Source organism: Coccinella septempunctata, chromosome 2, assembly GCF_907165205.1.
Source record: "Coccinella septempunctata chromosome 2, icCocSept1.1, whole genome shotgun sequence".
NCBI lineage: Eukaryota > Metazoa > Arthropoda > Insecta > Coleoptera > Coccinellidae > Coccinella > Coccinella septempunctata.
Window position 1 is genome coordinate 42,957,747 of NC_058190.1, and position 13,578 is coordinate 42,971,324.

Here is a 13,578-nt window from a genome sequence, read left to right on the forward strand (position 1 = left end):
GCCAAAATACCAAATTTTTCAATAGATACCTACTTTTGAATTATTCGAAAACGGCGCATTATACGAGAAAATATGAAGAATACTTTCATTTTGCAAAATGTTCAAATATTCATTAGATAGCGTCCATCTTAGTTTCAAAGAGTTGGGGTTCTTTGAATTTTTGGCATTTTTATGGTACGTAATGGAAGACGTGTGTTCGAAAATTATTCATCAAATAAATGAAAAACCATATTCCGAAATTCATATCTTTCGATAAAACCATTTGTGAGATGAAAAAATTAAAAATAATATTTTTTATGGTTTTCCAACAGCCTGTATCTTTTCACCAGAGTCGATTCGGAGAGAATGTTGAAGGAAAAAAGTGTTTATTCTGACCTCAAGAATCGGATGTTAAAATATTTGTACGAGCCAAAGACTCACCCTATAAAGGATGATAACATGAGGCAAATATGGCTCCAATCACTTCAGATTATAGTTTAGAATACTCATCAAACCTTCTTTCTAAACTCTCTCTCAGTTATGATAGAATAACACTGAAACGCCCCAAATGGCAATACTGCAACCGAGCTTATCTGGTTGGCAGAAATTTGCAATGGTACTTTGTCCTCCTAATTTTTTCCATAGCCTCCATAGGATATTTAGAAGATCTTGACGACATTTTTGCTTGGCAGAAAGATTAATTACCCTGCCAGGAATTCGATAACCCAAAAATCTCAAAAACTGAATCTTCCCAGATATGGCATCTGTTTATAGGACGGCAGAACAATTGTTACCCTGAATAAATTTCAAACACGTATTAGTATGTCAATTAGAAGTAATTATACTTCCTTTCCCAACCCTGAGTACAACCCTGATGCCCATATTTCGGAAGCATTTCCCAAGGCTTCATTCCCACAGTTTTCCCTGTGGAAATTCCATCCCCTTCACATAATTTCTGTATCTAATAATCTGTCAAAAGAAACACAATCATCTATGAGCTATCAAATTCCACAGTTTTCGAAAGCCTCTGGGTAGGATTTTTTGCAATTATCATAGTTGGCTAAGCTGTCAAGCCAGCGCCAAGTCGTCATTGAAAGACTATGAGATCCATTTCTTTGATTTTTTCGAAAACTTTTTGTCACGAATACAAAATTAATGCTCTGATTTTACGCGAAATGTATCAGCCTAAACCGTTCCCAAATTAGCCACTCTGGATGATAAACTGAAGTAGCCCCATCATAACAAATTCGACCAATAATGAAGGAAAGAGGAGCCAATCTATTGTTTCCTATCTTGTTTACGATTATGCTTTGTCACGAATATCCGTTACCATAATCCTATTATTCTCCAAGACCAAAGGATGCTGCGGTTTATCAGGACTGTTCTATAAACGGAATAAGTATGTAAATTCGAAATTACCGTGTCGGTTACATCGCATTCGGTGTCATATACAGAGCGGGGCCTTAAATCCGATACGGCTTGAAAAGTCACGGAGCAAAGAATGAAGTGGGCGTGGATAGATTTGTAGCCCTAGTGTGCTTTTGGTTGCCAGGTGCTGTACCCCACGGTCACATCTGCCTTATCTTTGCTAATTCATAAATACGATCAGAGTGCAACGTTGCCATATGTGGACCTGAAAGATTTGTCCTTACCTTGCAAGAAAATCTACAACTACAACTTTCCAACCCAAAACAAGAAGTAGTATGCTGTTTCCGGTGTTTCCGGAATAATCGGAAGTTGCAAAGGACTGAAACTATTTTAGGGAGAAAGTTCATCATCGAAATTAAACCTCAATATGGAAGTTTACAGCACAAAGCCATTTTTGATTTTCGTAATAAGGTATATCCCGGATATATATATTTTTTAATATGAAATGATTTCAACAGTTGGTTTCTTTGAATTTTTGGTATTTTTCATGCTATATTGCTATATAGGTATATCTAACGGTTATAATGAAGAAACTGGAAGATGGGGTGAATTTTTGTATTCGGGAAGATTCATCACATCAATAAAAACTATGTATTCCGAAAATCATTCCATTCGCAACATATAACTTAAAATTACATTTTTTAAGGATTTTCAACAGCCTGTACCTTTTCAACCGGGTTGAATTGGAAAAGTGTTTCTTTTCAGTTTCTTTCTCAGAAATCTTCTGATGTACAACTCAAAGACTCACCTTGTCCTTGTATCTGTGGTTGATCTGTGATGGCGTTTCAGAATGCTTTGGGTACCAAACCTTATAACTCTCTGCAAAATATTCATTTTTAACACATCCAATATTTCCTTTCTTTTTCATCTATTTCGTACCCAGAAATTTCTTTAGAAGTCGCAACACTGTTTTGAGAATGTCTCCCACAGTTCAGAGTAGACTCCGCACAAACAATTGCAATGACAATTACACGCATCACTAGGCCCAACACGTCGCTATAGAAAGGATAATTAGGCGTGTATCTAGTAAACAGATGGTCCTGATATTCTGGAGATCCATTTGCCTGAGTAGGCCATCCATCAAATTATGTATTATATGGCTAAATGTGATGAGGCTACTACAGAAAGCTACTCGAGCTTTTTTGAATGAACAAGAGGTTGAAGAGGGTGAAAGATTGCACATTTCCCTCTATACTACAAGTCCGTTGTCCAGTGCTAAAGAATTCAATACAGAATCAGTATGTATTCGTTTACATAATTCTCAAAGTTTCTGGGGGAGAATCTCAATCATTTTGTGAGCGAGTTGTCAAATTAATATGAAGGTACCTACTCTTCGTTATTTTTCAAACGGTAACTGACAATTTTAGCATAAAAATACCTTCCCTATTTTCCCATTTCCAATAATAACTAAAACTCCTTGTTATTGATTGGGAATTGGAAAAATTCATCCTATGGAAGCCATTAATCAAATGATTGCGACCATAAAATATTATAATTCCAAGATTCTTGGGCTATTTCTATCGTTTTTTGAATCTGGCGCAATTTTCCGAGTAAAAATGTACTTCTTCAGGTAAAAATAAGATAATCCCTGAAGGCGGCAAACGAATGCTTGCTGAAACATTGGTAAAGAGTAAGAGTAATCGACTATGAAGGAAATAGCAACAACAATAAACTTTCCATATTCGATGAATCCACCTCAAGAAATGTAAAATGTACCTACTTTTGAGTCTTTTAATTTTACTAAGCAGTCATTTATCGAACTACCTTGGAGCTTTAATGCTCGCTTTTCCACTTTCTTTCATCATTTTTCTTTTTCTGCAACATACTCAGAATTACACAAGTACATTTTTGTTCTTCACACAAAACAAGCCTGAAATTAATTTTCATATGTTTTCAAGGGTTTCTGAAACAGGGTGTTTCATAAACATTGAAAGCCTGAGTTATTTGCAGTCGGCAAGGTACTTGAGTCCTTTGTACGCAAATGCTTCGTTTACAAGATATTGCGTGTTGAATGTATTCCAAATAAAAAGAGAATTCCTCTATATTTTTGAAACGGCTTGAGATACTTGAACGAGATTTGGTGATTATTTCTCGTTGAATACCTAGTTTTCAGCAACAACAGTAGCGTTAGTACTGGAATTGACTTTCATATTTTTGAAGAAAAAAAGAGTACGCCAAAGTCTTTTTCCACAATCAATTTCATTTCTTCAAATGAGGCCAGTTTGAAACAACAGGGTCACTGTGTTTTTTCTCTAGAATCTAGAATGCACCACTTTTCAGTAAAGAATTGAAAACCTGCTGTTATTCAAAAAAATATTCGAGTAGCGCAATCGAATTATGAATTTTATTACATCAGAAAGCTTTTCGAATCACAAGAATTGTTAGAAATGGCCTCCTCCAGCTAGGATGTCCAGGGTCCAGTCTTCTATACTCATGGATTGCCGAACTCTTTCAAAAACATCAGGGATGTCACTTATTTTTGAATAACATGTAATAAAAAGGCCTACAGAACCTTTCCAACTTCAATAAATAACTCAGGAATTAATATCCTAAATTTCTTCGGCAAGTTTATGGAACATCCTGTATATTCTTCGTGAATTATCTTTTACTACACAAATCACTGAGAAATTTTACAAAAAAAATATCTCTCCTTGCATTTCCCCCTCTATAAAGAATAAATCAGAAAATCATACATCTGAAGAAGAGTGCAAAACTATTCAAACATTAACACCTATAAGTATGTATTGGGACTTGGGAGTAAGTAGATTTTGAGATGTTTTCTTTCCATTTTATAGAGTATAATAAAGCTCTATCCTTATACCAAATTTCCCCCATAGTGTACGATACCATTTGCCATGGAATATTTTTATTCTCATTCATAAAATTTGTCATAATCAGAAATCGGATATTACTACGTGGCTAATGGATCATCCATTTGTGTGAATGCCAAACTCTCTACCGAAATATAGAGTTGGAAAAAAAAAGATGTGACAGACGTGTGATCTTTGTTCACACGTTCACATCTCCTTATTGTTTCCACTGGAAATTTTTACTCATCTAAGATACCTACCTATGTCAAACACTTCACACAGTTAAGGTAAAAAATAAGCCATGTGTATGCTTCATATTTGAAGGAATAGTTCCTTTTCTCAATTTTCAGCAGTTTTAGAAAACGTCTTGTTGAGCTAATAAAATATCTAGGTGACGAATAAAGGAGGACGATAAAAAACTTTATATATCAATAACTTTATTTTACAATATATATATTTACAGCCGTTATTTCATATAAAGTGGTATAGTGCGATCATCATCAATCATTCTAAAAACTATTGCACAAAGTCAAATCTAAATGTTATTTGATATCAAGTACATCCACGTTGTTGAAACCGTGTAGATAAAGTTTTCTCTCTCCAGTTTTGCCTGAATTGTCTCTTAATTACATCTTCATACTATAACTTTGATGATTTAATTCGAAGAACACTATTAAATAGCTTTAAAATTAAAACTTTGATAACGAGAATCGATTCCGTCAAATATACAAGTCATTTCGAAATAGGTACACTCAAAACCATCACTAGAATCGAGTTTGTTCAATCACTATCAATGTGGGGGTCCCGGCGGGTGATACCCATGGTGCAGTTCTAGGCCCGCTCGTAAAGACGCGTGACTGGCAAGCACCCTACTGGCCAAATCGCCAAGCGCCCTCTCCAGCTGCTGATGTTGACTTCTCACTGCGAACCTGTTCACGTGTACCGGTATGGGCACCACTAATTTGCTCTTATTTTGACCGTTCTTGGATTGATGAGGGCCGGCACCAAGTCCCGCTTTGACCCTTTTCCATTTGGCCCTTCTGTTCTGGAACCAGATTTTCACCTGGACTTCGCTGAGCCGCAACGCTGACGCTATCTGACTGCGTTCGGTTAGGGATAGATATTTTTTGGCGTGGAACTCTCGCTCTAGCTCTAGAAGTTGCTCGCTGGTGAAGGCTGTTCTTCTTCTTCGCGCTTTGGAGGAGGCTGAGCCTTCGCAAGGTCCGTCGGAGTTTTGCGTGTCGTCCAGGTCATCTTCGTTCTCTGAACCTGGAACAATAGAAAATAGTTTTGAGTAAATAAAGCCAGGTGATTCTGTATTTTCCAAGGAGAGAGATAGTTGTTCCGCCCAAATGTTTGCAATTTTCGAATTTGAGCTTGAAATGGTCAAATGGTAAGAAGAATTCTTGGAAAAAATCAATTCTCTCCGTGAACAGTTCATTGTCAGGCAACAATTTTTTCTACTTGAATTGCTGCTGGAAATTTAGGGCAAGAATTTAAGCAGGAGCAAAGGTTATTTCAATTTTTCAATTGGTTTTGTTCCAGAGATTGGGAGTGACAACCCTAAAAAGTTTCAGAAGATGCAGAATCCTCCCAGATTAAATTTCAATCGATATCTAGCATTATACTTGTTGCAGGGCCAGATGATGGTATTATGAAAACAAACTAATCCAAAGTCTCTTTCAAATGTTACAATATTTGATGTTATTATTTTGATATAAAGATAATAAGAAATGAAATAATTATCTCTATACTAATTGAGTAAATTTCCTTTTCAGAAACTCAACAACGAAGTGATTCATTTTATACGAGAATGTATTGATATCTAGTTAGCCTAGACCATTTCCACGCATAAAAAAAATATTGCGTTACAATAGCAACGAACAATAACTCATTAGAAGTATCAGTGTGAAGTTTGAGGTCAAAAAAATAAACCAGAGTTATGCAATAAATTAAAAGACAGAAGATGTCCACCGAAATTGTGAAAATCGAAAAATTGGAGTACCGAGCCCTCATCGAGTAACTGTATTTAAAAGGGTTAAGAGGTAAGCAGATTTACGAAGATATGCTTAACACCCTTGGTGATCAATGTCCTTCTTATGCGACCGTGAAAAATTGGACTGCAAGCTTCAAAAGAGGTAAATTTTCCATTGAAGATGATGACCTATCGGGAAGGCCAGTTTCTGTGTCAGTCCCCGAATATATCAGTTCATGACATGATTTTATAAGACCGACGAATTGGGCTAAAACGGATATCTGAAGCACTGAATTTTTCATACGAACGCGTTCTTCATATAGTTCACGTCAATTTGGACATGAGAAAAATTGCTGCAAAATGGATGCCCAAATGTTTGAATGTTGATCAAAAGCGTGCAAGGGTAGAAGCATCGCGTTCGATTTGTGCTCGATTTGAAAACGATGTAGACTTCTTAAACCGAATTGTTACTATGGATGAGGCTTTGGTACATTTTTACAATCCAGAAACAAAGCAACAATCGATGGAATGGCGACACTCTGGTTCTCCAAGACCTAAGAAGTTTCGTGTCCAAAAATCTGCTGGAAAAGTTCTTGCTACAGTTTTTTGGGATTGCCATGGAGTAATCAAGATTGATTTTTTGGGTAAGGGACCAACAATAACCCGAGATTACTATTAGACATTACTGACCACTCTACGGGAAAAAATGAAAGAGAAAAGACGCGGAAAGGTGTTTTGTTTTTGCAGGACACCAAAGGACAACAAAAAATTCGTGATTTAGGGTTTGAATTACTAGAACACCTCCCTTATTCACCAGATTTGGCTCCATCCGACTATCATCTCTTTCCTCAACTGAAACAAAGTCTAAAAGGTCGTAAATTCTCTTCCAACGAGGAGGTAATAAAAGCTGTGGAGTTCTGGTTTGCAGAGCAAGAAGAAACATTTTTTTTTTTAAGATCTAGAGACGTTGCAAGTTCGCTGTAATAAATGTATACAATTGAGAGGAGAATATGTTGAGTAATAAAATATTTTGACATTGAAATTTTGTTTGGTTCTATAGTAGGCTAAGAATTTTTCAATATATACTCGTAGTTATATAGGGTAGGGAACTTATTTAAAATGGCATACTCTGTGTGAAATCAATTGGATAATTCATCGAAAATTAAAATATGTACACAATCGATAATGACAGAGGGATTCCCTAATGATTCTTTCTGACATGCATGAGTGAAAGTACTGGATTGAAACCCCCTACGAGATTGAACTTTAATTGGATCGTACTCAAATTAGCGTATTATATATACAACCTACACCATGAAAAGATCGAATACAAATAATATTTTGATAAACTTAATTGAATTAGCGATTACAGTTCAAATGGAGGGGTCTCTAATAGGTAATATATCAACGTTTTCAACAAAAGGACAACGATGACGGGGGAGATGGAAATTATCGGACAACATAATGAATAGTTGAGTATAATCGCTCATCCACCCGTTTTACTATTGAATTATTCACCCCCACGGCCACTTTTTCAGTGATATCGTTATTCCTCTAGCGATAGGGGGAGCTTAGTACGTAATTGAATATTCGGAGATTGATTTTATTGCTTCGGCGGAGGTTTTAATGTACTGGTGGCCAGTTCGAGTAATTCTGATCCGGATTAAAATGATTTAAAACCTCTAATCGTTGTGGTATACACTTGAGAGAAATCCATTATGCACTAACGATACCTACATTCTACTACTAAATCAACATGCCATGTGTCAGTTGGCGTTGAGGTCAATCAAACACTATAGTGTATGTTGACATCCATCTATTCGTTCTATTTTTATCGAGGCGTGGGTTGTGTTGCTCTGACGAGATCAAATAAGACCGAAACCATGTCAGCATCTACTCTATCTAGATGAAATGGACTTTCTATTGATGCTCCGAGATGTTATACAGGGCGAGTCTTTGACTCGTAGAAATATATATAGCAGAATTTTGAGGTCGAAAGGAATACTTTTTTCCTATACCATTTTCCGATTCGGCCAAGATAAAAATATATAGCCATTTCAAGTTTTCATAAAGCTATGCCATCTCTGGGAAAACAAAATTACTAGCTAAATCTGTGACACGCATATCAATGGATCTTCTGAAAAGAGATTTTTCGAAATTCACAGATATTTTTTAATTTTTCATATCAAATTACTCGAAAACGGCGCATTATACGAGAAAATATGAAGAATAATTTTGTTTTACAAAACATTCAAATATTCATAAGATAGCTTCCAACTTAGTTTCAAGAGTTGGGTTCTTTGAATTTTTGGTATTTTCATAGTACTTAACGGTCTTAATGAAGCAACTGGTTTGTATCTCGTTTTCGAAAGATTCATCAAATAAATGAAAAACTATATTCCGAAATTCATTTCGATAACACCCTTTGTGAGATAGAACACTAAAAACAAGATTTATTTATGGTTTTTCAACTGCGCCGTGTTTCATATAGCCGGAATGTGATCCTATTTTCCTTTCAAAATTAGGTACCTTATTTTTCCAACAGATCTCCTTGTTCTCCTGAAAATTCTGGATATTTTTCAGACACTCATATGCAGGGTGTAAACGAATAGTTACAGAAAAATTTACTTTGTAATTCCCTGTCAAAAAATAGTTAAGTCTTTCGTATGACTTTTTTCAATTTTATAGACCCTGCTTAGAGTTAGCTCCCTAAAAGTGGCAACTGAAAAGCAATTTTAAATTTTTTTCTTAGAAACCAGAAAACTGACAGAAATGAATTGAATGAAATTAGGAATGGACATTCTATGACAGTGAGAAGGCAATGAAAAAAATTTGTGGTGCTTTCCATGATTGCAAAGGGTAAAAACAAATAAGGTCCCTTGTCATTTCTTGCAAAAAGTAATGGTTTTCGATAAAAAATATTAGTTACATAGCGTAAATCGTACAGGCTGAAGTTTTTAGAACTTTAATTTTCCTAAAGAGAGCTAATATCACGCTGACATTAAAAGGGATCACCACTAAACTTTTTTCATTATTTTCTCGCTCCCATATATGTTTTGCTCAATTTCATATCTGTTTTTGACAAGGATTCACCCCTTAAATTTGTTCCCAACTATTCATATATACCCTGCATATGTTATAAAATATGTCAGATCAAAAAAATTCAAAAATTTGAGGAAAATGAAAAGATCAAATAGAAAATATAGTATATAGTGTAGTCATACTAATTCGAATGCGAGAATGGAGCGCCACATAACAGTTAAACTGTCCCAAAGTATCTTCTAAATCAACTTCTCACGTGACTAGAGAAGAACTTCTGATTATTTATTGCTCGTATAGCAAGAAGCTTCTTTTACGGAAGCCGAAGAATATACACGGAATACAGATTACATAAAGATCCGAAGCTCATTTCAATACAATGCATAAGGTTGAATATAATAATTCGCGTATAATCATTTAAGGAATAATTTCAGCACATATGCATTCATGTCATTTATAGCATTACTTTTACGAGTAGGTACCTAAAATGAGAAGGAGACATTGAAGGATTCAGCCGTTATTCGTTCCGTCATCCTGATTGAGCCTTTTTCATTTGAAGAATGTTGAAGAATGAAGAAGAATCTTAGCAAAAAACTGAAGCAAGAACTTTTGCAGCAGATTTTTGGACAAGAAAGGTCTTGGAGAACCAGAGTGTCGCCATTCCATCGATTATTGCTTTGTTTCTGGATCATGGAAATGTTCCCAAGTCTCATCTCATCCATAGTAATAAATCGGTTTAAGAAGTCTACATAGTTTTCAAATCGAGCACAGATCGAACGCGATGCTTCTACCCTTGCACGCTTTTGGTCAAACATTTGGGGATCCATTTTGCAGCAATTTTTCTTATGTCCAAATGCCGTGAACTATATGATGAACGCGTTCGTATGAAATACTCAGTGCTTCAGATATCCGTTTTAGCCCAATTTGACAGTCTGATAAAATCATGTCATGAACTGCATCGATATTTTCGGGGACTGACACAGAAACTGGTCTTCCCGATCGGTCATCATCTTCAATGGAAAATTTACCTCTTTTGAAGCCTGCAGTCCAATTTTTCACGGTTGCGTACGAAAAACATTGATCACCAAGGGTATTAAGCATATCGTCGTAAATCTGCTTACTTCTTAACCCTTTTATAGGTACTTGATGATGGCTCAATACTTCAATTTTCCGATTTTCATAATTTCGGTGGACATCTTCTTTCTTTTAATTTATTGCGTAACTCTGGTTTACTTTTTTGACCTCAAACTTCACACTGACACTTCTTAAGAGTTTTTGTTCGTTGCTATGGTAACACAATATTTTTTTATGCATGGAACTGGTCTAGGCTAACTAGATATCAATACATCCTAGTGGTTTACCAGAGGTCAATAGCAGATTCCAACTAAAATATGGTAAACGACAGAGACAAGACTCTTTCCCTGTATCTATGGTCTATCTATGGTAAACAACAATAAAAAGATCGCTGCGCGCTTTCGCCATTTTGTAACAATGTTTATTTCTATTTATCTAATCTCATAATTAAATTGCCGATTTATGTTGGAACAGGAACAGACAAACCTGCTTATGCAACATGTTTGTCATGGTTTGCGATGATTCATAATAAAATGAGAAAAAAATTCAACAAAGGAAATTTAAGGGAGACAGTTCCTAACAATAGATATCAATTTTATTGCTCTTAGGCAAGATGTCAGCAACTGATTAATTGATATTAAAAGAAGGAATAACGAAGGCGTGAAGGAGGATCACTTTATTCCGTGCAGATTTTTACTTTTCTTGGCTTTCACTCGACATAGCAAATCTTTTAGCTTTTGTGAAAAATGTAAAGTAAAATTACAATTGAAAGCAGACAGCGTATTGAAGATACAGTGTCTGATCTGACAATGGTGTAGGTTCTATATTTCCGATCCCACTTTTTTTTTCGACAGGGTTTCTTCTTTCCGGGTATGCAAAATATGCGAGGATGTGCAAGCAGCCATAAACAAGGAAAGTTTCCCATTCAGATACACCTATTTTTCTTGATGGAACTTCAACAGTAGAACTTTATAAAGAAGAAATGATCATGCCTTTCAAAGCTGAATTGAATTTTGATGAAAAGTCCAATAGTTATTCTCAATTAGATGGATCCAGAACACACACAGCAGCAGAAATCTTAACTAGCTTAACTACTCTAAAAAATTTCCTCATCAGAGATCGTGTGATCGTGTAATCTAAAACTCAATAAGAGAAGAGCTTCTTGTTTGGAAGAAAATCATTGAACTTTTTCTGAAAAACTACCTTCCCATACAAAATTATGATATAGGTACAGATTAAAGTCATGAATGTTTACATATTTCCATTTTGGTAACATGAAGTGAATCAAGGAAAGAATTACATGTGGTCATAGAGCATCAATCAACCTTCAAAAATCCACAGCCTACTTGAGGACGAATTTTTTTGAACGCCTATTAGCTTTAAAGGTATAACTATCCTCATGTGGGTACTTATATTATAGCTTATCCTTTGATGACTTGAAGGTAATTTAATACTCACTTTCTTTACTTCTCCTGGATAGATCCTGTGCATATTCCATGTCCAAACTGCCATCCTCAGAATCTGTATCCCTCATGATCTGGTGCTGAAATTGCACAGGGTAGTGCTGGGTTGTCAAATTCCAAGCGTTACCGACGTTGTTACTACTTTTTCTCGGTCCACAGTCACTCATCAGGGCCTCGATAGAGAAAGGCCTAGGCACAGGTTTCGTCGCAGTCATCGTCAACTCTTCACAGTTTTTCCTATCTTCCGGTTTCGGATCACTTTCCGCGATATCCATAGCACAAGTCTGTTTTCCAAAACACCGTTCACCCCAACATCGGTTGAAACCTCTCGTGTGTGTCACGGTTAGGCCAGGATGCGTCACTGGATTTCAGAATCCGGTGCGAAGGACCAGAAGGATAGATTTGGGTGGGGTTTTTGGACGTTCCGCCTCTGTCTTCTCATTGGGGGAATACGGGCCAATCCACGTGCTTTGATCGTAGTTACTGATGACAACAGCAATTAGGTAGAGGAAGTGTTCATTTCGGTGGATGTTGATTCCCACATAATCAAAGAGTTTGTTGAGTCCACCCTGTTGGTGGTGAAATTCTAAAATTAAATAATGATGTTGGAGCGATTGTCATGAATTTTTCAACGGTGCTTTGTTCGATAATGAGATATATAAAGTGTTGATCTACTTTTTTGTTGAATTGTTTTTCAATGGGTATTTAGGGTGGGCACTTTCAGATATCTTGAAAACACAAGGACAATCGCCATGAATTAATATTTCATTGTTCTGCTATCTACTATCTACATAGGTTTCATAATCAATTTTGAATTCTCTTCAGTTTTTGTGCTTTGTTTTAGTTTCACACTTTAGTGAAGCTGAAAGAGGCTTCAACATTTATGGGACTTCAAAATTGATTATGAAACTGGCTGAAAATAACATAATCGATCTGTTTATTTTCACGAAAATGATGCTCAAAAGCCAAATTTAATGGAATTGATTCCTTACACAAAAACATATAAAGAAATCTTACATCCAATAAAACATTTATGTCCTTCATGAGTGCTCACTGCAATAAACCTATAGAATAAAATACTGAGGGTCAAAAATCTACCAAAAATAACTAATTCCTTGGCTAATAGAACGAGGAACAGTGGATTACATCTTATGAAATTTTTTACAAATCTCGAACTTTTTCTCAGCATTACCTGCTTGCTTTTTGCTTGTTGCATTATTGAAATATTTTCATTAGGTCCTTTCGTTTGCATAAAAAGTGTAGCACTTTTCTACACTCGATTTTAGTATTCGTTTGCTGATTGAATTCACACCAGTGTCGAGGAGGTGTAGTTTATCTACATCTCCTTTTGACTATGTGTAGATAAACTACAATTCCTCAACACTGGTGTAAATCATATCGAGTGTAGAAAAGTGCTACACTTTTTATGCAAATGAAAGGACCTAATGGAACATTTGGATCATCTATATCTAGATCGATTTCGAGATATTGTACTCAATGTAGATAAGTTGATGAATATAACAACTATATACGAAAATAACTTCAATTATGTTTTTGGTCTTGGATAATGCTGCATGCAAAATGATTTTAAATGTTGATAAGAAGATGGCTCATTTTCTTATGGGAAATATCAAGAAGTTATTCGATAAAAGGACCAAATCATAAAAAAGCCTTTAAATTCGAACGAAAAGAGAGTCGAACCTCCAATGATTTCCTCACAGTTTACATGTTTTGAACTAATGAGTTAGAATTAGAGCAGCTCAGTTATTATGCTTTTGAAAGCTGTATTTAATCACCACAATCGAATGCC

General features: G+C 35.7%; 1 protein-coding gene across 1 annotated transcript; it reads right to left on the reverse strand.

Annotated features, from left to right (window-relative positions):
* Positions 1-4,633: 4,633 nt before the first annotated feature.
* Positions 4,634-12,355, reverse strand: LOC123307596 (homeobox protein unplugged-like). Its single transcript, XM_044889968.1, has 2 exons — positions 11,764-12,355; positions 4,634-5,486 (listed from the first exon to the last, which is right to left on the reverse strand). The coding sequence occupies exons 1-2, from the start codon at positions 12,041-12,043 to the stop codon at positions 5,008-5,010; spliced, it is 759 nt and encodes a 252-aa protein (XP_044745903.1). The 5' UTR covers positions 12,044-12,355; the 3' UTR covers positions 4,634-5,007.
* Between the last annotated feature and the right edge of the window lie 1,223 nt (positions 12,356-13,578).

What these genes read in the sequence shown, in the direction of transcription:
- LOC123307596 (XM_044889968.1), bottom strand. Translation starts at nt 12,043, where the DNA reads ATGGATATCGCGGAAAGTGATCCGAAACCGGAAGATAGGAAAAACTGT. An exon ending in ATCCAGGAGAAGTAAAGAAA is followed by an intron (nt 5,487 to 11,763) that starts GTGAGTATTAAA and finishes CTATTGTTCCAG; the next exon opens with GTTCAGAGAACGAAGATGAC.